We start from the raw sequence: 25,643 nt of genomic DNA on the forward strand, positions 1-25,643 counted from the left end.
GGTGGCTTCCTTGAAGCAGGAACATCTCACTGATCACAGTCCAAAAACCCAGAGCTAGGTGTGCTCCAAGGTTCCAAAAGCAGACCTAGAACTGGCCGGTTCCATTTCATGCTGAAGTCAGGAACAGCGCGGCAGATAAGCCTGTTTGGTAACAGAGCAATAGCGCTGGAAAGCATATTGTTGTCACAGGTTTAAATTTCCCTCAATGCAAGGCTGAAGAACAAACACCAGGCACAGAGCGGGGCCCAGGCATTCCTGGAAGTGGTGGCCAATGTCTCCACATCACTGCGAGAAGCTGTGTTGGACGTGAAGTGGTTTATCTGTGTAGAAAGTGGTTTAGAGAATCCAAAGCTATTGGTTCCAATGGCATGAAAACACCTCACATTTATGGCTTTTACTGCTAAAGGGGCAAACTCCGAGAAATGAAGCCTGTGTATGAACTTCCCAGAGGCGAATGACCTGCTACGATGGGGGCGTGGGGCCAGGGATGTTTTCCCTCTTCTGCGTGGCATGCATGTGCCCCGTGGTAACATCTTCCACATTCAAGTCCTTAAATGGTCTGCACCACATCAAAACTGCCAGGAGTAAGCTGTCTCTAGGCCATACTTGTCAGAAGAGAGAGCTGTTCAGAAGCAGACATGTATGAACAAAGTGGTTACCAAAAGATCACTAAGTCAGATGATACAGAGGTGAAAAAAAGAAAACCCAAAAGGTTCTTAAATACAAAGAATGAAGGAGTTCTTTATGTTGTTCATTTGCCCTTCTCCTCACCTGTGCGTAGTTCAGCTAGGAGAAGTGCAGAGTCCTGCACCTGGGGAGGAACAACCCCAGGCACCAGTACATGTTGGGGCAACTGGAAAGCAGCTTGGCAGAGAAGGACCTGGGGGTTACTGGTGGACACCAGGTCAAACGTGAGCCAGCAACACGCCCTTGTGGCAAAGGCAGCAGCTGGTGCCCTGGGCTGCGTTAGGCCAAGTGTTGCCAGCAGAGCGAGGGAGGTGATCCTGCCCCTCTGCTCAGCACTGGGGAGGCCACACACAGCTGGAGTGCTGGGTCCAGAGGCAACAGGCAGGGCTGGTGGCAGCTGCTGTCTGCCCAGGCCATCGTGGAATTGGGAGGGGGGGGGGTGGGGATGTCTCTGCCAAGGTGTCCGCAAAAGCAGCAAGTAAATGGACACAAAAGGGCCACATCCTGCAGATGCGAAATGACAAATGTCTTGGTAAATGTAATAGGAAGGCACCTACCCCTGTGACCATAGCACTGGGTGGGGGGGGGAAATGCCCTTAAAATGGCCAAATGGTATCTCATACCTGATGGTTACATGGGAAAGGGTTGTGCTGGGCAGACACAACACACTTGGGGAAAGCATACAAGGAGCTGGCGCGAGCCAGTGAGGATGAAGGTGGTGCCTGTCCCTGCTCCCTGCGGGCAGCAGAAAGCCTGCAGCCATCTTAGTGGGGATGACTAGTCGAGTGGGTGAACGCAGTGACAGGCCTTTCTCTGTGCTCAGGTCACGTATTGGGGACACAGTCTCAGGTCGGTATTAACTGGTTGGTAATAAGTTTGGCCTGGAAAGAGGAAAGTTTTCCCAGGGCCTCTTCCAGCCCTCTGCTGCCCTGGAAGGGGCACCCCTTCGCATTGCTGCTGTGGGTCAGGTCAGGCTTGTGGCCTCAGCACCAGGCAGAGGTTTGGGACCGAGGTCTCGACCAGGTGCCTGGCAATTCAGGTGGCTGCGATGCCAAGCGTGTGCTAAGAGGATCTGAGGCTCAGGGAATGAGCACTCACCTGTTTAGGCAGTTAAAAACACGCAGAGGTGCATGGCAGGAGTCAGGTGCTGCTCTGCTCCCAGTCCCTTGTGAAGGTGGCACAGGGCTCTTCCTCTGTGCGAGGTGACCGAGTGGGCCACAGGCTCCGTCCGGCGCCGTGAGCCCATGGCAGGCGCCATGCCAGGCAGCGTTGGACTGCGAGGCCAGACAAGCCCCGAGAGCCCGGCAGCCAGACGGACGGGGAGCATGTAGGCTGTGTGTAGGCTGAGCTATACGTCCCTGCGGCGCTGCTCTTGCCAGGCCACAGCAGAGTCCTGCTGTCTCAGCTCTGCTGCTGTGCCAGCTTCCTCCACACTCGCAACTGCTTGGACATTAAGGAAGTTGTTGACAGCCTGACTCGTAATAAAATAAATATATTGTTTTAATGATTTTTTTTTTTAAGTAGGTCAAAGCTCCCTCCAGTATCCTACTTACTTAGAAGGATTTCGGTAACATCTGCTGTGTCAGTGTGTTGGCAGGGTTGGTGCCTGAAGGTTGCAGGAGACAAAAAAAAGCCCTTGTATTATTCCCACATGCCATCCTGACTGGACCCAAGCGCCACTGACATGTTGAACTTGGTGTTATGACACAGTGTCGTGGCAAAAAACCCCAGGATCATCAGGAAGAGAAAAGGAGAGGGGAAAGCTCCTACTGCGAGGTGAAGCTACTGACACAACTTTGTATATGGAAGACCACGCTCAAGTAATGGAAACAATCAATCATCCTCATCGTTTCTGAGGACTTGGAGCCAAATACTCAAATAAATAATCAATCATCAACCACCCATCGCTCTAGGGATGTACCTCCAAGCACAACTTTATGTGTGTTCATTGAGAAAAGCCTGGCTCCATTTGTTTATGCTCTCCCATTTAGGTATTTATACGCATCGATACGCTCTGATGGATGATCTTACCAGGAAGATGTCTTTGACACTTGGAAAGCCAGAGAGAAGACCCTGTCTACCTCCTCGTCAACACAACAGGCCTGTAAATGCCACCATGATCTGGTACTTATAGTCTCTGAGGGTTTGATGTTTTATACGTGTGGAAATCAGAAAGGATTAAAAATACACACTGCTTCTGGGTGGAGGAATGCTGGGTCTCCTGTGATAGCTTGTAATAGTCCAGATATACAGTCCAGAAAATTTCCCTAAAGCATCTGGGGATTTGGCCATTCAGTGTGCATTAAAGACAGACTCGCAGGCAGCTCCTGAGGTGACTACTCATGCCTGGGACTGCCATAATCACCTGCCACCTTTTGCTTCAGAAGCTTTGGTGCATCAGGGAGAACATACATCAATCTATCTATCTCCACTTCCAGGGCAATGAGAGGAGAATTAAAACACCTGAACTCAAGGAGCAAAACATGTATTTCTTGTTCTGGAGCACACCTGCCTTGCAGTGTTACAAACACACATCTGAGCTCTTGTGGCTGTTGAAATAACACTCTTGGCATGGGAGGAGGATGCTCAGTGTACATAAAATTATTAGGTCATGCTGCTGAGGCTACACCGGCTACACCACTGCCTGCATGACTTCAGTGCATTACAAATTAGCTCGGAGAACCTCTGTGCTCCCACTGAAGAGCAGACATGTCTCCTGATGGCTGTCCCTCCTCAAGTAACACAGGACCCAACTGTGCTGCCCATCTGTGTGGCCCATGGATGTCTCAGCTCTGCTGACCGTGGATCTAGCTGTGCAGCTGGTGATGAATCCAGCAGGTTCAAAGTTGAACGGCTTCTTAAAATGACATAATCATAGAATAATTTCCTGCCAAAGCTAAAGGGGTCACCACGAGTCCTGACTCTTGCTCCTGTTGGCTCGCAACACCCAGCTGTTGCACAGTCAGACAGTTCTCCGATAAAAGTTTGTCATGACTTTCACTAGGCAGAAACAGAGAGAAGATGCTCTGTTGCAAGTCAGAAAGGTCTTTCCATCAGGTTACCAGGAGGACTTCTTCCAGGGCGATGGTACGATGACTGTACGCTGCCTGCTGCAGGCAGTAATTCCAGTAAATCTTCACGTGCAGTTTGTGTCAAGCACCTGTGAGTGACACCAAGGAACGCGCTCACAGTGTCTTTAGGCACTTGTGATGCCGGCTGAGTTCAGGTGCAACACTGCTCCTACCACTTACTGGAGTAAGCGTGGCTGCGGCTTCGGCTTTTGTAGCCCAAGTGAGGAGGAGGTTATCATCTGACCTGCAACAAGTCTGAACCAAGCTCTTGCTGTGGTCCCACGCATTTCTTTACAAGCAGCTGCAAACACCCCAGACTTGCTCATTTCCTTTTGTACCGCAGAAAATAAGGCTGGGAACTTGCACAAGAGAGAGATGTCCCTACTCTGAATTCAAAGCATTTCCAGTGAGTCAGATTTGTGGAAGCAGTGATCCTGTGGGTCACCACAGTGACTTGGTGCTAAGGAATCTCTGATGGAGCTGTAGGACTGGCCACCCTCAGTTAGAAACAGAAGATCACAGAATGCGAGATCTAAGCAAGAAACTAGGTCACTCACCCCCTTTGGTCTCTCATGTGGTAAAACTACAGGAATCAGGAATTTTGGATCCACTCTCCTGACCCAGGCTGTGCAGCAGGGAAGGGAGAGGCTGTCAGCCACCACCTCTGCTTCTGTACCAGGACTTCCAAGTTGTGCTCCTGAGGAAGTCTGGTCTTGTTTGCTGCCTTCCAGGAACAAGGGAATGGATCCAGGGAATGTCAGGCTTAAAAACTCTTTAAGGAATGGAAGCTGCTGTTGGTCTTTGAAGCGTAGGACTGTTTTATCTTACGATTTGAGCTTTCCTCTGACCATTTTGAGTATCTGGGGTACTCATCAGGAGGATGATTCCCTCGTCAGAAATTTAAGCAGGGGAAGGCTTCAAGGGACACATCGAGTGCTGCTCTACAGACAGACTTCATTAATTGCTGTTTAACACCTTGCTATTCCCTCTGCAAACCTGCTCCTGCACCAAGATACAATTCCTTGGGCTGAGACCAGCTACTCTGTGACTAATGCTTGGTTATCAGCTATGCACACCTGCAGCCCGGCTGGCAAATTGACTTCACAGTCCAGCTTCTTTAGTTTGGGCCATTTCCTTGAGCACCGATTTGGGACTTGATTTCTGTGCACAAACCAACCTATTACTTGTGATAAATACAACCATGGGGCACACGTGCACGCAAACCAGGATCCACGTGGACGATTTCTTAAAGCAGCACATTTCCTGTGTATTGCAAATGCTTGGTGGTCCCAAATCTGTTCGGATCTTTAGAGGAGACAGTTCAGCCATGACAGCCCCAGCATTAACTCGAAACTCAAGAGCCAGTCTGATGTTGAACTTGGTCCAACAATGTGTGCTAAGTATCTATCGGCTGGAAGTACATTTTAGATAAGGGTTTGTTATTTATCAGTTCTAAAACTTAAAGGCTTGTGAGCATGCGCAGAAAAGACGTGCAATGCACATTATTTTTCCTGTTTAAGATTGCTCTAGAAAACACTATTTTGTCTAAAACAACTTTTCAGGTTCAGTTTTATTGAGTGGTAGAGGTTTAATTGGGTATGTTACCAAGTATGTTGTGACTCAGAACAGCCTTCCTGTCTCGCTGTTATGAAAGCCGCGCAGTCCAGGCATCAGAGGACACAAAGAAACAGAAATGAATGTATGTCCGCTGAGAAACAAAGCCACACTTTTATGAAGATGGGAACTTAAAGGTGATGAGAACCTAGCTGTAACTATGTAACTGAACGTGAAACCTCAGCACCTTTAAATCCTACATGGGATAAAAGCCATAAAGACTGGGTTTTATTGGGCTTCGTTTTATTCTTTATCGCACATTAACAAGTGAAAACCACTGAGCATCAGTTTTCTTATTACAATGAGAGAATCCCCATTCTTATGTAAAATATTTAAAAACTCATATATGGCCAAGTAGACACCCCCCTCCTCTTTCTTTGGAATAATTTGCCTTCAATTCCACAGTTTTATACCGGTTACTCTTTAATAGATTTTATTTTTAAAGCATCAGAAGAAGTACTAGCAATGCATGAACTATGTATGTATAAAAACTATGCCTGTATTTCCCTGTGTTTGTTATATAGGCTCACGGTTCCAACCGCTTGCTATGACACGAGACTGCTGTAATGACCCCTGGCCTGAGGGGAGGCTGTTCTTACAGAATGATGTCCATCACTGAGGCAGCTCTGCACCGTACCACGCATGCTCTCAGGACTTTGGTGAGAGGGGAGTGGGGGGCAGGCAGAGAAACTCTGTATGTAGCCTTGTCTGGGGCAAATTCTGAAAAGAAACCAGTGAGCCACCAGTAGACCTTTCCTATAGTTTGTATACTGCATTTTTTGCTCAGCCAATTATGCCCAGCATAATTTGCTGCATGAATGTACCGATTTTCTTTGACTATACAGACAATCAACATATGGAAGTAACTCAAATGACCCCTTAAAGAAAACAGAAGAAAGAAACTCTATGTAACTCTGTTTGTAGGACAACTGAAAACCCTGCTCTGAGCATGGCGCTGAACCTCCAAAAACCCCTTCTAACCTAAATTATTCTATGATGATTCCTTGAGTAACTTGACATTTGAACTGATTAAAAACTGATCAAGAAAGAAAAAAAAAAAGAAGAAAAAAAAAAAACCCAACAATTATCCACTTCACAAAAATCAAAGCTTTTGGAAACAATTCTGAATATTTGCAAGATTTGTCAAGTCCAGATTTCAAATCATTGTTAGAGGCACACCACCAGGTACCAGAGCTCATTTCTAGAAGAGAGTTTCTTTTTTAGGTAGCCCTTTAAAACTTCTAACAAATACATTTTAAAATTTGTTTAAACCAAAATACTGTAACATTTGCAGGAGGGAAATATTTGACCAGGGCACTAAAAAACTGCATTATGATCAGTAAATCCATCTTGTGAAATTATTTCAGTTTCAGAAATCAAACCCCCGATGGATGTGTAATTAAATGCTGAAAAAACCTCCCAGTCTCCCTCTGTCAAAAGCATTTCAAATCCTTCAAGCCAAAGCATCGCAGATTGCTTTAGAAAAAGAGTTGGATATGCTGCGTTGTGAAGAGACTCTGATTTTCTCTGTTACAGAGGAAAAATAACCGTAACACCAGTTAAACACTCTATAAGAGAGTTTAACTGTCCTTGTTTGACAGCACACAACCGCGCCCTATCCATTTTAGCAGAGCAAGTAATCCTTAACTAATGTCAGCAGTATCCAGCTCTTCTACAACGCGTCAAGGGATTTCAAAACAATTTGCAGAAGAGAAATGGGGAACTGAGGCAGAGGGAAACAAAGTGAACTGTTCACTGCCGCTCTGCAGACCAACTCCCTTCTTCCCATACCACTCTACAAGACAAAGCCATGTAACTTCACCTAAACCCCCCTATCTTTTAAACTACATAACTGTCTGCATTACAACTTCTTTGCTCAATACAATATTTCTATGAACATCCAAGACCATGCACAGATATAGCAAGTAGTTTTCTGTGAAAGAAAATTTAAAAACTATAAAAAAAGACTGCCACATGACACCTAGAAGCGTTTATTTTATGCAACAAACTTAAATATGATCATGTGTACATAAAAGTGTACACTGTATCTATGCTGAACAATGCCAGGAAACATAATATTGATGCAACAATCTTCTAAAATAAACATTAAAAATTGAGCCTGGACAGGAAGACAAAATGCAAAACAGACTTACTTCCAATCAGCACAATGCTTAAAATTGAGAGCAATCCTAAACATTTCCAACTTTCCTTACAAAGCTGCCAAAGTCCAACTATTTTTAAAAATTGATTTTTTTTTCTTTACATCAATAATAAAAATCTGGTGACAAACATTATAAAATCAAATGCTGGACTGTCTTTACTCCTTTAAAATTTAGAATATTCCAACAGAACCGCAGGAGTAAAAACACTTAAAAGTGATATATGTTTTTATAAAACAAACATCAATATGTACATTTATTGCAAATTATATTAAACTAAAATGGAGGGAAAATTAAAAAATGAAATGTCTACTTGCGAATTAATAATAATTTTAAGTGATTACTTTCCCACTCTGATAAAAATCAGAAAGCAACATTTATAAAATTGCCACCACATGACTTTTCATAGCAGGGAACTGAAATCTGTACATCTTATTTTTGCAGAAAAGTAGGCAGGCAGAAAGAATTATACATAAAACAGTCTCCAAAAGTAAAGCAAAAAAATTTTTTTGTGATTTTTTTTTTTTCCTCTAGTCTTGTTTAAAATCCATTCAGTAGACTTCTACTTTTTCTGTGAAACATGGGAATACCTGGCTCTAGGATCATGAATTTTCAATGTCAGTGTAAGGACCTCCTCTGACTTTCTTTAAAAAAAAATGCAGCATGAAAATTAATGGTGTAAATACACTTTTAAACTCCAGAATGCAGGAACTGGAACCAAGTGTTAAGCAATTTGCTTAATTATTGACTTTTCATAAAAAAAGTCTCTGGGGAAATAAGTACAGATGCTTTTAGCCTCTTTCTCAAGAGTTTCTGTTTTACATTTCCATTGAGAAGGATTAATTTCATGTGAAAGGGAAGCATAGTTTTCCTTCTGGTTTCAGAGCTGAAAGCTGTGTGTTTTGAAGTAATTTCACAGTTCCTGTACAGGAAATTTCTGAATCCTAGTTTTTGCAGAAGCTTGGAGCATGCCTTTATTTGGCCTTCATTTCCTCCCTTTTCGAGCGAACTTTCTTTTTACCTTTTGGGGAGGAGAAAAGGAAACAGGAGTTAATTGTAAGGACATGGAAATTACAATTGATTCTGAATCAAAATCCTACCTATATCATTTATATTTTAGCTTTTACACTCTTTATACTGTGATTCTTCCAACTCCATCTTGTATCTTCTCAACAATTACATCATTAATTGAATCTAACTGAACTTTCTTACTGTATAGTGCAACCTCCTGAAAAACTTGGAAATACACAAGTTGAATAATAATAATTCCATAACTGAGTAATGTTTTTTCAGCATAAATACATTTATCCATAGCTTTCACTGGAATCAGAGAATAAGAATGGTAACTTGTTCTAATTAACTGTATTTAATTACCCAGGTTTATAAAAATAGCCTGCCTTACTTAAGAACAAGCAAAACTTCAAAAGTTTTTCAAATATTTACAGTAACTTGTACATGTCTACTTAAAAGCAAAAAAACCCGACACTATCAGACACAGCCATTTTTACATACATTTTTTTCTAGAAGACAGACAAATTTCTTTGATTCCTTACTGTATAAGCTACAATAAAAAACACAGAATTGTCCTATATAAGATGCCTGCTACACCTTAAGGAAGCCTCCCTCTGCTATCTCTGTATCCTCAGTATCTTCCTGGCTGCTCCCACAGGCCTTAAAAAGATCCATTGCATTTTGGGAATATTCTGGACTTGAGTCTATCTCCAACAGTGAATCTCCATCACTTCCAAGCACCTGGCTTCTGAAAAATGTTAACAATGTTTTGGTATTTTTTTCCAAGAAACACTGAGGCATTACATATTTTAAAGAAGCTATCTGATACAGGTGGCTTATTAAAGGCTATGGATAGTGCAATTTGTTACGAAGACTTAAAGAAATTTGATGCATAAAACAAGCATTGCAAGGCAGTACACAAATATTACTCTCTTGAAAGACTGAACAATTTACTAGTGTATGAACCTTGCTGTGAGAGCAAAAGGTAATTCTTTCTGATCCAGGTTCTCTGCAAGATCTTCAAGTTACAAAATCTCTAGAAAGAAACCATTCCCATGATTCTTTCTTCCTTTAGATTAATTTATGTTTTCTTCCAGCACACTGGTTTGCTGACCTTATCTTATTGCTCTACAACTTTGGACACTTTTGCATTAAAATGATTGTTGTATCAGATTCAGCTAAACAGATTTCTCAGTGTTTATGCGCATTTGTGGTTTGTTTATATTGGAAATCAAATCAATACGTGTAAACACTGGAGTATAGAAAAATAAATTATTGTCCAAGAGCTGTTTTGTAGTTCACAGAGTTCCAAATTCTGCTTCTGATCTATTTAAAATATATATTAAAATATTGCTAATATTAAACAAGCACAGACCCAAAATATCAGAAAAGAATTACAGTTAGAATTACAATTTGTTCTGTTCATTCTGTTCACTAACAAGGTCAGTTTTCAAGCCGTTGTTACCAATGAACTGAAGCAGAGCAGAGCACTTGAATTCCTCTGTACCTGGCACTAATGAATGCACTGGAACACTCTCGACTCTAAGTTCTTTTACATAGCAATGCTAGTAAGGGGAACCAGGATGCAACAGACAAAATAAAATTTGGTGAAAACAGGTTAGTTTATCCTGTTCTGACCAAACAAATTAATTTCTCCAATCCAGCTGCCTTGGTACTTTGAAAAATAGAACACAACACAATATATGTTGGACCATGGTGTTTATGAATCATTGTGGTTTAGTTGTGCCCTGTAACTATGCTACATCTGTTATAATTGTAAATTCAGGGTCTATCTTGAGACTGAAAGGCCCAACCCACCCATAGATTTTATTATTTATTTATTTTTACCTTTGTAGATCAATTTGTCTCTGTGCTGCTGCTGGCTTTTTTGCTGTGTCTTGCTGTTTTGGTGCTTTGGCATTACCTGCCTCTAAACTCCCTGGACTTTCTTGACTGGCTGCTGCCCTTTTCCTTCCCCTGACAGGTGGTTTATTTGATTCCTCATTTTTTGCAGTGGTACCCTGAGGTTCAGGTTTGGGTGGACGCCCTCTCCTGGTTTTTGCTGCGAGTGATGGTCCTGTTTCATCTGCATTTTTTTCTTCTGTTTTTTGATGAATATTCTCAGTTCCAGATGCTGTTGCTGTTCTTTTTTTCCCACGTTCAGTGCTGTTTCCTTGTGTAGCCTGATCAGAATTAATCTCCTAGAAAATAAAAATCATGAAAGTGAAGAAAAAAAAGATTCCCAAAGGCAAACTCAAATTGTTACCTCCCTCTGACAGAAACATGAGTTTATAAAACAGGAAGTGTTCTTATAAAAACACATCACATGGTCTTAGACGTAGTAAAAAGTTTTACTAAATGGGATTTCAGACGTGAACCTTGCAAAAAGATTTTCTACACTGTGTACAATGTTAATATCTGCATGCAATGTTATCTTTCAGTTGCTTGAAAGTAAGATTACAGTAAGACAATCTCAGCTTCTCCCCATGATGGTTCTTCTGGACAAGCTCCTTTTACTGCCTCTTTGCTAACTGACAGGGGAGATGCCAACTGACAGGAGAGAACTGAGGAGCAAGAGTAGTGATTCCGGTACAGCAAATGATATTTACTTCAATATATGCAAATTTTGAGACCAACTTTCAGTAAAGGTGCAGATTACCAAAACCCTAAATACATGTAAAAGGGAAAAAACAAAGCTTGCATGGAATAAAAGGGAGTAAGACCTAGTCACAAATGAAACTTGCTGTCTTCGTTAACTCTCTGTAATGTCTGCATAGGTATGGCCTACGTGCATGTTTTTCTCATTATCATTACACTGAACAAGGTAACGGAAGCGATTAAATTTCATGAAGCAGTGTCTGTATATGTGAAACAGAAAGGTGAACACTGGCTTCCGAAACAGTTAGGAGGAAGAGCAGAGAAAAGGGTACTGAAGCAGTATGGCTGGGATGACTTAGCGATTTCAAACACACCAATTAATGCCACTCACTATTATGAAAGTGCTGTGTCTGAATCAAGGACTTTTTTATTAAATATTCTACCATTATTTCTTAAACGTTCAAGTAAGTCAGGCGGTCTCTGTAATCTTTATTACTGTTCTCACAGCTTCACAGCAGGCATTTACAACTTCTATTCGTAAGAACTTTACAGATAACCATGCTTTGAAAATTTCAACTAAAGTCAGGTTTCAAGAACCTAGAAAGCATTTTTGAAGATTTATTTCATAAATGCTTTGCCTAACTTCTCTGGCTTTTCAGAAGAACACTATTTTGGGGAAAAAAGAAGAAAAAAAGGAACCACACATTGAAATTTGGGAAAGATTTCTTCTTCATCAGCTTACGGGTGTGAATATCATGTGGATATTATTTTAAAAGATTAAGAAAAAAACAACTTTTTTATGTGATGATACAAATCCAAAACACCTGCTTATTACTCTGATTTCATCTAATCAAAAATGACCGAGTAGATATATAAGTTCTTAAAATGCATACAGCATGAACCATCTATGTATCCCTACACTATTACAAAAACCTATTTTGATTTTACAATCACAGAATCATCTAGGTTGGAAGTAACCTCTGGAAATCACCTGGCCAAACCTTCTGTTGAAAGCAGGGCCTCAGGGGTCATCCAGGGCCCTTGACAAGCCAAGCCGTGAACAGCGACATTCCACCACTTTTCTGGGCAACCTATTCCAGTGTTTCATTTTCCTCACAATGTAGATTTTTTTTTTTTTTTTTTTGCTTGCACCTAGATGGAATTTCTCCTGAAGCAACCTCTGCCTGTAGCATTTTGTCCTGTCACCATACAGCCTTGAGAAGAGAGTACTTCCATCCTCTCCATAAATACCTTTTTGATACTGAAAAATCCCCCCAAGGCTTCTCTTCTCTAGGCTGAACAAACCCAACACTTTCAACCTTTCTTCACATGACAACTTATCCAATCCTTATCATCTTGGTGGCTCTCTCCAAAGCTCTCTCCAGTTTTTCAGTATCTGTGCTGAACTGGGGAGGACACAGTATTCTGGACACGGTATTCCAGGTGCGGCCTAATGGATGCCGAACAGGGTGGAATAATCAAATCCATCAATCTGCTGACTACATACTCTTGCTGATGCAGCCCAGGACCCAGCTTGCCCTCACTGCTGTCAAGGCACACTGCTGACTCACGCTCCACTGGGATGGTCCCCCAGGTCCTTCTCAGACAACCTACACCCCAGCCAACCAGGCAGATCCCAGCGTGTTGTACTGCTACTGGAGTTTAATCTATCCCAGGTGCAGGACTTCACATTTACCTTTGTTAAACTTCATGCAATTGTTATGTTTTATAAGTTAAAAAATCATGATGATTTAGGTATGATCCTCTCTCTCTAATGGAAGGGAGGAAAGGCATTAAAAATCCTCAACATTTAAATAATATTTTAGTTGTGACACAATCCAAAAGTTAGATGTTTCTTTCATGCTAGAGGACCACTTGAAATTTTCCTAGCAATATATTCACTTAAAGCTACAGGTGTCAATCTTCACTCTGAATCACAGCTTTACTGTTATTTATACTGGAACACACAGAATAAAGGTGAGAATCTTTTGGAATTTAGAAAAAAGAAGGAAGTCCCTTCTGATTTGCCTGTGCTATTTTTGAGCACATGAGCTCTATTAATTACTCTATTAATTGGATAAAATAAATAGTAGCTTTGAAAATAAGAAGTCTTCTATTGGGCTAGGAAAGTAATAAAACTACATGAAATTAAATCAGACATTACCAGTTCGTCAGAGAACACCTGCAGTGATGTATACTGAATAAATCCCCAATGCCAAGCTGATTATAGAGATACGGTCCATAAAATCCCCGACATACCTTGTTTTTCACAGGTTCTGTCTTTGCTGGTGTGACAGAAATAATCCTCACAGGATTTTCATCATTTTCACTGACGCCAGTTTCTGATATATCCGAACTTTGTTCCCTGGTAACATAATTGAAGACAAAATACAACCAAAATATACAAAACAACAGAAGAAAAATGTTTGCAATGATTTAAAAAAATAAAATAAATAAAAAAAAAAAAATCAACACAGACAAGCTAAATTGGTTAAAGAAGAGAGTTGCATTTGCCTGAGTCCGCACAATTTTCTTTCCCTGAACTGGGAAAGGTCTGAAAGGGATTGGCTAGTCACTGAGCCAAATCCCTTATCAGAGACACAATGCCACATAATTCTTCTTGCAAACTTAAGACCAATGCTCTAAATGAGGCTGTGTTCTTTTTCCACATAGAAAAAGTTGATACTAGCAAAAGTAGTGAAGAAAAATAAAGACCAGCAATGCTCAAACTTCAAGTTCATTTACACAGACATACTATACTTTTAAAAACAGAAGAGTTAAAAAAAATAATCAGAATTATTACAGCATATATCATGCACAGTTGTAGAACAAATTCTGAACTGAGTTATACTTCCCTTTGGCCTTATGAAATGTAGCAACTAGAGATGACTTTCTCTACTTTTTTTAACCCTTTATCTTAGCCAGTTAAATCAATTCCAAAACAAATTAAACAATCTTAAAATCTGAAAGTATAAACTGTTTCTCCAGATTTATGACAAATTTTAAAACTCTGGATCCACATAAAGATTACACTTACTAGAAGAAAGACCGAATATTACAATCATATGTTGCATCTTTCCACTGAGATCCTGGTCCTCTTCACAGAATCACAGAATCAATCAGGTTGGAAGAGACCTCTGGGATCATCGAGTCCAACCATTGCCCTGACACCACCATGTCAACTAGACCATGGCGCTAAGTGCCATGTCCTCTTCAGCAAGCTCTTTTTAATTGTTCTTAATCTTAAATAGGTCACAATATTTCATCTACATCAAAAATGTTTCTTGTTACCAATCAGGATTAATCCTAATTTATACATCAAAAATGTGAGAGTTGCAAAATCTGTTTAGTATTAATTATGGCTGGTCTCTTCAATTAATATATTTTCTGATGTAAAAATATTATTAATATTAACCACCAAAATTTCAGACAGTATAGTGTCACTTCTGTTGTATTATATGTAATTACAGGCAGGCCACACCTAAACACTGTACTGAATTTTTGTCTAATAAAAAAAAAAAAACAAAACAAAAAGCAAAGATGGAGATTTTACCTCCAGAGAACGATTATATTTTTAAAAACTGAACAAAATAAAGACACTCTTCAAACACACAGGCACACACACCAAATCATCTCCTGTTCTAAAACATGCAAGTACCTTGATCTGTTTCCTGCAGAAGAACTCAGCTCAGAGTTTACACTGATATTGCTTCCAGTCTCTGATCCTGTAGTTCTAATATATGGTCTTCTTCCAGTTGCAGATAATGGTTTGTTTACTGTACCTAATACAGCAGTTGGTTTTGGCTAAAAGAAAATGTTAATCTTAAAACCAGAAACTTCAGATACATATTTAATTTTACAAATATTTTCCTGAGTATTTTAAAATAGTTTTTCTGGATTAACAGTCTCTATCACAATGCCATCAGTTTAGATCTACAGACCTCATCTTCACTTAAAAAACACTGTCTATCCTACTTGTATTTCTCATCATTTAACAGCACTTCATCAATTGCCTTGCTTTCTCTCACACTTTGAATGGACAGCAGGTAGAGAAGTCCTAACGGAACCCGGAATGTTAGATAATATTAGAGGACTGAAAAGGTGTGTCAACACCCTATATTTGCAAAGCAAAGCACCAGTGGGAAAGGCTTTCCAAAATGTAATGCAGAATTAGGTTCACTCCAACAGCAGAAAATGTATACACTTACTATACAGAAAGACAGTGTAAAAATATTTAACACCATCTATCTATTCTGGGGTTCTCCCATACAGTGATGGTATTTTAGATCTTGCTATGGCTGGTGCCTGTTGACTGATTTGGTCAGGCTGGGTAGGAAGTAGGAAGTTTTTTATTTTGCCTCTGGAGAAAAGTCAAGGAAGTTTTCATAACTGGCATGTCACATTCTTCATGTAATTTTACATTTCCTCAGAGACCAAGTTAGTATATACTAAGACATTCACACAAGAAAAATTAATTTCCATGTGTTGAAGTTATGATGGAGCAGTCAGGAGAGAGAGATAATGCAGATGCAGGAAAACATTTGGCCAGCAAAAAACGCAACAATCTAGCATTCCATTATAAAAATTACGAATGTTGGGGGAGTAACGAGGGGGAACGTACTGCAGAAAGTGGCTAGACTTGCATGTTCTCCCTAATCATGTTGTTCTGGTCCCTCTGGAAGAACAATACCGGGCCAAAAAGGACCGCTGGTCTGAGTCAGTGGGATACCCTTATACATCTGTGTTTTCCAAAACGGAAGGAGACAGCAAAAGCAGCAAGTGTTTGTGCATTCTATTAGAGCATGGAATAAATGTCCATTTTCCCAAAACACTGAAAATTACCTAAATAATACTAGCTTGATACTGGACACCCCCCCCGGCCCCCGCCATTGTAACAGAATGCATGAGAAAAGGCTGTCTTAAGCAAGATTTTTTAGTTAAGACATAGCTTTTCTCTAAACTGCTGAATGCCTTATCAAAAGAGAAATGTAAGTTTATACAACCAACTAAACTTGCTTCAGAGTTACAAATGCTTCATTGATTACATTTGAATGTTATCAAAGGTGAAACAATTACAGCAGTAGACAGACTCACTCTTCTGAGGATACATAAAGCCCTAGTGTGGTACTGGCTGCTGCTAAAGAAGGTGGTCTTCTGTCTGCCTCCTCCCTTTCTAACGTAAAGCCAACCCAGCTCACTGAGTAGCATCCGGGCTGGTGTCACAGGGAGAACATGGAGCAAGGAGAGGTAAGGTTCTGCCAGCTAAGCAAACCTCACCCACGTGAACTGCTCTGATAGCAGAAACCTTTTGTGTAAATGCAAAATCAGTGTGAGAAAAAGCAATTTTAAATGATAGCAGCTATTTACAGAGGGATCATTTGTCTCTACCCTTACAATGAACAACTACCACGAAGTTCTGCTCTAACTGAAGACTTTAGAAATTAATGCAGTAACAGGTCATGGAACACAGAACATGAAAATTAATAAATGCACATGAAATTTATATTATAAACATGATTTATACTGTTCTCGGGATTTTTATATTTTATGGGTCAGCCAGCATTTTTCCACTAAGCTCAAGAAAAAAAGAACTGCTAATTTTTTGAGCTAGACTAAAAAAGCATTCCAACATAATTTAACCAGAACCTAGGAAAGACAGTTTCAGAATCCCAAGAAAGGACAGATGATGGGAAAAAGGTATAAGAATAGGTTCTGGGTTTTTTTTTTGTTTGTTTGTTTGTTTGTGTTTTTTTTTGTTGGCTGCCCCCCACCCCAAGTCTTGGTATTTTCTGTCCCCTGTGAAGGTATTAGTCAAATTAAGTCTGAAATAAGATGAGATGTTCAAAAGGGTGTAGACGTTCAAAAGGGTGTTAAATTTAACAGCATTCACACCTATACTAAAAATATTAAGACTGAAAATTTAAGTATCTGCATCATAACTTTATGCCACGCCTATTTTGAATAATGGAAAAACCTGTAGTTATGCGAAAAACTGTAGCTAATCAAGAACCTATGCCTCAGCGTGCAGGTAACAATCTTGGTGTTGTGTACTCACCAGGTAGTACGTTAAAGGTGTTAATTATGCCATCAAATAAAATAATCACAAATTAAACTACAGCAGTCCAGGATATTTAAAAAAAAAAATCACAGTAATATTCAAAGAATTGTAACTTGTCAAAATACATTACCTTTCCTGTCAAAAGAACCACCCTTGTCTCTTCTGAAATGTAACTCCTGTCATTGCAGAAATCCTGTGTAAAAAATAAAATAAAAATCAGTTTGTGCTTGTTCTCCCAAACTTGCTGTTCTTTTTTATCTATACACAATTGACTTCTCAAATTAGACGCTATTATCAAGCGCTACAGACATTTCATAGCATGCAACCTGCTGACAAATGAATCAATCTAATAAACACAGGTCAAACTAATATTTTTAAGAAGATTTGTAGTGAGCATTACCAAATGACAGTATGACATACTTGAAGTTGGGATTAACATTTTTTTTTCTTGAATGACATGAATCACTTGAAGTGAAGCAAAACTGCCCTCCTTATTTTTTCACTTGCATCTTTTTAATGGAAAGTCCAAAGAGTGGAAAAGAGGTGCCATTTTCTCTAAAGAAGTTGAAAGTTGCTACCTTTGTGACTCTGAGTACAGTTTACACAGACCAAAACACTAAATCTGAATGCACGTAGCTATCACAGACACCAGCTCCCTGTCACCATGGCATCTGGCATTTCACAGTTAAATAAGCAAACTAAATTTTGCTTAAACAGACTCTGGAAAGGCTGTTAATTAACAGTCTAAGACACTGAAAAATGTGAAATGTAGTCTTCAGTACAACCAAAACACCAGGTCTGGTCCAGAGAATTACTTTGATTCCCCTTACACTTTTCAGAAATATGCCTCTTAAAGAACAGTAGTGCTATTGCTGACAGTAGAGCTGTACTCACCAAGACTATTACTAGGCAATAAGAGGACCAACTTGCACAGCAAGCAGAACAGCCAGACAGCTACTGACATACAAATGTACCATGGATAACATAAAAAAATATTCCCTTTTTCTTTTTTGTCTACTTTGCATTCTAATTCAGATATACAGTCAGAATACACGTACATTCTCATATATTCAGATGCACTTGTAAAACACTTTAATGAATTGATCTAGCAATACATGCCAACATACCAATATTTATTCTAATTAGCTCTCATCTGGTTATAAACATTTCTGGCACACGTTCATAAAACAGATAGCATAGCATACAGCCAATGTTAAAAAATTTAATTGCTGAAGATAAAATATATGCATTTTCCCACTCATGATATTATGTTATGGAGATAACCAACTCTCAGTTATAAAAAACAAAGTATTTCCCCTTATTACTCTGGAAATTAAATTAACAAATTTACCTTTTCAGGTTGTGTAAAAAATTTGGTCGGCAATACAGGGTCCTTCGGTGAATCTGCATTGCACAAAGCACTTTTGCTGTTGATTACACATAGTGCTACGTCACATACTGTATAAAGTTTCTGAAGAAGAAAAGAAAAGAAAAGTATAGTTTAGGAATTACTTACTGTTTTTACAGTGTACAGAGAACATAGTTCTTTAAAAAGTTTAATCTATGTGCTAAAGTAACTACCACTAAGGGCATATTTTGAAATGACATCATTTACCATACTGTTGGCTCTTCAAACACATACAGAAGCCCCCACTTTTCATATGATACTATTTAATAAAAACTTTACGTGTTTATGCTGTACAATAAGCTCTTGCTCAATCAAATAACCATAAATGGTTTCTCATCTCTGCTAGAAACTAATAGGTTTAACAATAGCCATATAATACAGTATTGCCTCCAACAGCAGAAGCTGTCAGGAAACTAGGCAGTAAGAGTTAAAATAAGGCAGGCAGGCAGTAATAGGAACATTTAACAAATTGTCTATTAACTTTATTAGGTATTGTGTGCTGGATAAGGTCAGCAAGGTTCTGAAAGAATGAGATTGGCAACATACAGACAATGCTCACAATTAACACTCTCTCTAAAAGACCATAAAAATGTCTGAGCTAGTGCTTTCAGATTTCCTGCAAATCCTGTTCATCAGCTGCTTGTGAAACCCTCAGCCCATCAGCCAACACTTATCTGAATTGCATTTCTTACTTCATTGGCCTTTGGCTCATCAGGAGACTGAGCATCTCGGGTAAGCTTGATGTTTTCTGCCATCTTTTTCATGAAGGCATGGCTATTGTTCTCATTCTTTGTCATTAAAACTTCAAGCATGAACCACAGGCACCTAAAAAGCCATAAAACCACATGCAATTACATTCCAGCTTTTATACTGTAGCTCCCAAATATAGCAATGTCCTAAAAATTTTTGTCAGCTGTACTAGCTTTTTCTTTAGAAACCACAATCAATTTGAAGATATCATAAACAGATAACATCATCCAAAGGTGTAAACAGAGTATAGATCTTTAACACACAAGAGTCTTAATCGTACTCTCCAGAATAAATCTGCCAAATTAGTATGCTCCTCTATTACATCTGTTAACACTGGCCAACTACTCACCTTTTTTCTCTTCCAAATATGAACAGAAGCAAGAATTCTCGTGCTACCACTATCTAGATGAAATTCTATATTCACTACCTTGGGCTATGTTTATGTTCCTATCAACAATGTACCACGACCATACTCAAAACAGGCTTAAATAAATCCTACTGCTGCTAAGACAGTTACCTGTACTAGGTGGTTTAATATTGGAATGCACACAGGAGAGATCCAAAACTGAACAGATCAGAGTCTTGCTAATGGGGATGAAAAGAAATCCTTACAGAAAGACATGATGGAATTAGCTTTCCAAGTTTTCTTTCTTTAAATCTAGTTTATTTATAGGGAGAACTCATTATATTTTGACTAAAAGTTTGTTTTAAGAACTTTTCAATTACGATGTAAAGCACAACTAGTCCATCCACGCTATCATCTGCTATTAAGCTTCACAGCTGCACGTGACTAGAGGGTCAACAACAGTCATAATATGGTGAAATAATACTTAATTGGGAAAGATATATGGGTGGCTCTGGGAACTGCAAACTTTGCCAGTAGCTAATTTAATTCTGAAGCTCTGGAAGAGAGATTACCTTGTAGAAAGAGGCTAATAACTAGAAAAACAGGATGACTGAACATTAGAATTCTCTGTCCACAAAACCCCCTATCTTCTTAACTGATACTAATTAAAGATTGTAACGCAAGAGATTAAGGAACATTTCTCTCCAAAATTCAAAATAAAGAGGCTTGTGCTCCATCAAAACACTTAAATAGTTATCTGGTGTTCAAATAAAATAAGACTTCTATATTCTGACTTGAACCCAAGAGCTACAAAGGCTGTAAGTAAATAAATGTGTTAGGTACCTTTATGTTCATCCATTCACTATTCTCAAGAACTTAAATGGGATGAATACAGGAACAACAACATACCACACTGACCCAGCTTCTCCCAAACCCTGTATCATCCAAAGATTACTACTGAGAACAAATTTTACTCTGGTAACTCCAGTTAAGACATGTCAACTTCAATAGCTTGATTTCCTCACTAAGTCAACAAATGAAATAAATCATTATCAACACTGAACATGACCTTTCCAGAGTAACAGTGGGATTTCATGTAGAAAAACACACACCTAGAAGAACACAGTCACATAAAATAAGTTCATTCTCTGTATCCATTTTGGTATTTTTTGGAATATGAATTCAGAAGAAAAAGACACTGTCTCAAGATAAAAAACAAACTAAAACCCACACATACCTCTGTAGGACAAGCTTAAAAAACTTCGTAAGAATAAATATCACAGATTATGGCTAAGGAACTTGCTAAGCATGTATTTACTTTATGTAACTGTATTTAGGCCACAGAAACCCAAGACAAACTAGGGAGACAACTACAAAACACACTGCCAGTCTGCTTTTCCAAGTTTGCAAGCATCTATGTTAACACTTTAAAGTGAACACTATGACTCTCAGAACTCTTGAAGAAACACTGTATTACATTATATGAGAAAAATGTTTTGCATTTATCTCAGGAGACTCTTCAGAGAAGTATTCCTGCCAAAATTCCTGTACAGACTATTTCTTTGTTTGGAGCAGTGCTCTCTGGCTAGTTCAGCAAGCCTGTGATAAACACGAGGGAGGAAATTTGACAACAAAGGAGAGCTATACAAGGGGTGTCCAAAAAAGCTCTGTGCACTAGAAAGCACTTCCCAGATAAAGTATTAACTCAACAACTGTGAATCAGAACTTGTTCCATGCATTTTGGATAAAGCACACACTGGAGAGTGCTTTCAGATGTTGCCAGGAACAGGGAGATCATTAGGTAAGAAATCTTCACCAACTCCAGGTTCTGACCAGGTGCGAGTCAAGTAACTCAGATATCAGAACAAATTAAGTTTTTCATTTAAAGGAAGAATCAGACTTGGACTCTCACAGGTGAAAGTGCAAAAAGAGTTAAGATGTGAACTGGTCTATCTGTGCCAAGAACAAACTGCTTTTCTGATGATGTATATTGTAGTATGTGGTTATAAATGCCTTTGCAATAGCAAAACAACATAGCTCGTAGTTCCACCAAAAATAAATATAAGAAAAAACCCACTAAAACTAAAGCTGGAGGGGACACTTGAACAATTTTAAAGTAAGTGTTAAAATTTAATTATTTGTTAAAATTCATTACAAGACACAAAGGAATACAAAAGTTATACTTCGGTATGAAAGATTATTTAAGGCATACAAGAAGGTCTCAAACTGGAAACCGTAAAGAACAAGCTTCTGTACGACAGGTTTGTGTACAATAATCTGTGCTGATACATTAAGAAGCACTGAGCCTGCATTGCAGACGTATAATGCAAATGGTAAGTCAGCAGCAAACTTAGAATAAATTCGAGTAGGTTTGCATATGAAAAAAAAGAAAAAAAAAAAAGGGGGGGGGGGGGGCAGGAAACACGCGGGAAAGAGTTTCCAGTGAAGCAGGACTCTAACCCAGCATCAGTGGCATTACGCTTTCAAGTCTTGGAGAAGCTCTGTATTTTGTAAGTTCCAAAGTATATGAACTGATATTACTTGGCATCTCTTTAAGTGTGTTGGGAAATTCTACAGATATTCCTAGGCACAAATACAAGAATCTAAAATCATTACTTCACTTTAAAAGAAGCCTAGACAACTCACTAATTTGGTATACTATGGTGTGACCTACAGGCTATGGTTTGGGCTTTCAGCATATACTGCTAAGCAGTTGTTGATGCCTTCTTCCCTTGGGGTTAAAGAGTTTCACATTTCCAAGATTACTGTTTTGCAAAATACTGTTGATAAAACAAAGAGTTCCTCTTCCTAATCAGTTTTTTCCAAGCACAGAAAAATTCTCAGCATAAGAATTCTAGAATTATTTGACACTTACTCTTTGACATCACGAAGCTGATCAAGATCCTGAGGTTTTGTGAAATCTGGATCATGTGCCAATAAGTGAATCATATATGGTACCACATATTCAGGCAGCAAGGATAGCAATTTTTCTATAGTAACAAAAAATCGTAAATAACCTCTATATTATACACACACACATGCATCACAAGACACACTTTCTCAAAGTATTACTTTTTCAAATATGGAATGTAAAATTTCAACTTGCGTTTTCTTCCTACAAATTTTACTTTTAATGAATCATTAAAAACAAATGAACAAGTTTTACTACTAGAAAACTACTTGGTGTTACTTCAGGAAGAAGGTCATAAAGCCTAAAACATCAGAAAACAAAATTTTATTTTTTGAGCAAAACAACTACCACAATAACAGCATTGTATTTTACATATATAATTCTCAGCAATGTACAGAGAAGTATTTTATGGCTTATGCTAATGCTAAACTAAGTAAATTTAGATTTGAATGTGTCTAATATAAAGATGAGGAAACAAATTAAACTTATCCAGTGTTTCTTTACAAAAGCAATTTGCTTAAGTTTTAATGAATATTGTGTCCAGTTCTGGGCACCTCAGTTCAAGAAGGACAGGGAACTGCTAGAGAGAGTCCAGCGCAGAGCCACGAAGATGATTAAGGGAGTGGAACATCTCCCTTATGAGGAGAGGCTGAGGGAGCTGGGTCTCTTCAGCTTGGAGAAGAGGAGACTGAGGGGTGACCTCATTAATGTTTATAAATATGTAAAGGGCAAGTGTCATGAGGATGGAGCCAGGCTCTTCTCAGTGACATCCCTTGACAGGACAAGGGGCAATGGGTGCAAGCTGGAACACAGGAGGTTCCACATAAATATGAGAAAAACTTCTTTACGGTGAGGGTGACTGAACACTGGAACAGGCTGCCCAGAGAGGTTGTGGAGTCTCCTTCTCTGGAGACATTCAAAACCCGCCTGGACGCGTTCCTGTGTGATATGGTCTAGGTAATCCTGCTCCGGCAGGGGGATTGGACTAGATGATCTTTCGAGGTCCCTTCCAATCCCTAACATTCTGTGATTCTGTGATTACTCCTTCCAGTTTAGTAGCTGACTATTGTATTCTTAACAATATTACTGAAATACTAACCGTTAGCCATAGGATTCTGCTTAATATATTCTCTTCGTATACTGATGTTTTTGAGCAAGCACTGTCTGGCATGTGCTCTTCTCTCTTTCACAGGGTCTTTGGCACACAAAGCAAAGATTGCCATATATTCCAAAGGGAGCAGTAATTTCACAAGTGCCTTATGCAGTTTCTGGGCAAATATCTGCCTCACTTGGTAGCACTCATCCTATAGCAACATAAAACATAAGAGTGCAACCATAAAAATCTTCATCTTAAAAAAAAAAAATAACCATTCAAAGTGGAATTATGAGGAGACATTTTAAAAACATCAACAGGTGCACCACAATAAATATTTGAAATTTCAAGAACTCTTTTGAAAGCTGCAATGGGGAATAGAAAATACTCGATGTAGTAGCAACAAAAGCCTAGATGCAAGGACTCTGAATTCAATTAATTAAGAGTCACTTCAATTCAAATGCAGTTACTTACATTAATGACAAGTGCACAGAGCTGGAACTGTTCTGGGGTAATTATTTCATGGTAACAGGGTTCCTGCGCAAGCTTCATTATTGCACTACCAGCAGCTAATCGCAGTCGGGACATATCCGATTTACTATACAAACACGAAAGAAAAAAGAAAACAAACCCACAAAATACAACTCACCACAGCTATCCTTAAATTACTTGCACGTCACGATTTCTTCTTTTCACAAGATCAATGAACAATTAAAGTTTTTCTCTGCCAGATCAGATCACAGTTCTATAGCTTCAGATCAAGCTAAATTAACCCAACCAAATTTGTGAAAATAAGGTTCTCTGCTTTCCCCACAGACAAACTTAATTCTGGTAAAATACTGCAATGAGAACAGTGAAGTTTCTTTTTTTCATATCACTGTCTAAATGAAAGCAACACTTTTGCCACAGATTTTCTGTTTCCTTCCTTCACCCTCAGAATGAAGATGAGGCAAAAGTTACCTCATTGTTGGAATGATGAAGCTACACCCAAACATCACTCAGCTCCTAAGCGTGTCAAATCTCATCATTCAGTTGTTTTCAAAGATACTCCTGTAGGTCTTTTACTCTCTAGAATGTCTTTTACTATCAAGATATCTACAGGGCTCTGAGTTAGATTATTAGCAAATTACAAGAAAGAGGGAGTATCAAGCATATTTTTATACTGCCATTCCACTCCTAATACTAAGACTCCAATCAGATCTGTTTTCTATCATCCCATTAGCCAAGACTGCACTCACCTTAAAATTTTAAAAAAGCTACAAAAGAATTAATATTCTTTGAAATTCTACAACAAAATTGATGGAAGCCTGAAAGGAACAAAATCTGACCTGATTCGCTTCTGTTCTGTCAAGTCTCCTTCACTGACAAGCATAGCTGACAACAACCGGAGGGTGGAATTAGCAGATTTCGACTGGTTGTTTTTCATACCCAACAGCCAGCGTACCAGAAGTTTAATTGCTTGCACCTATCAAACACGAACAAATCAACAATGAGCTTACTTCCTAAAGGTGATAAGGCACTAAAACCTACTGCTGTCAAATTGAAATTTCCAGACTCCTATTTATTAGAGCTGATAAATTTTTAAAGGAACAGAATGATGCAGTAAATATTTACAGAGTGAAGAATGAAGTAACAGTCTTTGTGACATCAGGACATTTCAACTACAGTTCAGTGTCTTCTCACAAGTGCATCTAGAGGATGCAGGATACTTGCTACATGATTAAAAATAAGAGCAACTAGATCAACATTTCTAGAAATGGCCATAATTAGATTCACAGTAAATAGCCTATAAAGATGAATGGATAAAATTCATCAGGGTCTCAATTTATTTCAGATCTGTTTACTGAAGTCAAATTACCTTTCTTGTAAGGAAAACTAAAACTTTTGAATCTCTTCATTTTCTCAACATTCAGCATAATTAATATCAGTAAGTGAAG

At 39.0% G+C, this 25,643-nt stretch overlaps 1 protein-coding gene across 3 annotated transcripts in view; it reads right to left on the reverse strand.

The window, feature by feature from the left end:
• Nucleotides 1-7,347: 7,347 nt before the first annotated feature.
• Nucleotides 7,348-25,643, reverse strand: part of PDS5A (PDS5 cohesin associated factor A) — an 84,147-nt gene continuing 65,851 nt past the window's right edge. For 2 of the 3 annotated variants that reach the window (XM_068403031.1, XM_068403030.1), the window contains 12 exons: nt 25,035-25,171; nt 24,181-24,304; nt 23,713-23,917; nt 22,578-22,692; nt 19,299-19,431; nt 18,550-18,669; nt 17,329-17,391; nt 14,799-14,944; nt 13,400-13,505; nt 10,391-10,743; nt 9,140-9,290; nt 7,348-8,552 (listed from right to left, as the gene is read on the reverse strand). In XM_068403031.1, coding sequence (XP_068259132.1) covers nt 8,517-8,552; nt 9,140-9,290; nt 10,391-10,743; nt 13,400-13,505; nt 14,799-14,944; nt 17,329-17,391; nt 18,550-18,669; nt 19,299-19,431; nt 22,578-22,692; nt 23,713-23,917; nt 24,181-24,304; nt 25,035-25,171 — 1,689 coding nt within the window. In that variant the 3' untranslated portion in view covers nt 7,348-8,516. The remainder of the gene's footprint in view (nt 8,553-9,139; nt 9,291-10,390; nt 10,744-13,399; nt 13,506-14,798; nt 14,945-17,328; nt 17,392-18,549; nt 18,670-19,298; nt 19,432-22,577; nt 22,693-23,712; nt 23,918-24,180; nt 24,305-25,034; nt 25,172-25,643) is intronic. The other variant, XM_068403032.1, reaches the window with a different exon arrangement.

The sequence above is a fragment of the Nyctibius grandis genome, chromosome 6, assembly GCF_013368605.1.
Source record: "Nyctibius grandis isolate bNycGra1 chromosome 6, bNycGra1.pri, whole genome shotgun sequence".
NCBI classification, from domain to species: domain Eukaryota; kingdom Metazoa; phylum Chordata; class Aves; order Nyctibiiformes; family Nyctibiidae; genus Nyctibius; species Nyctibius grandis.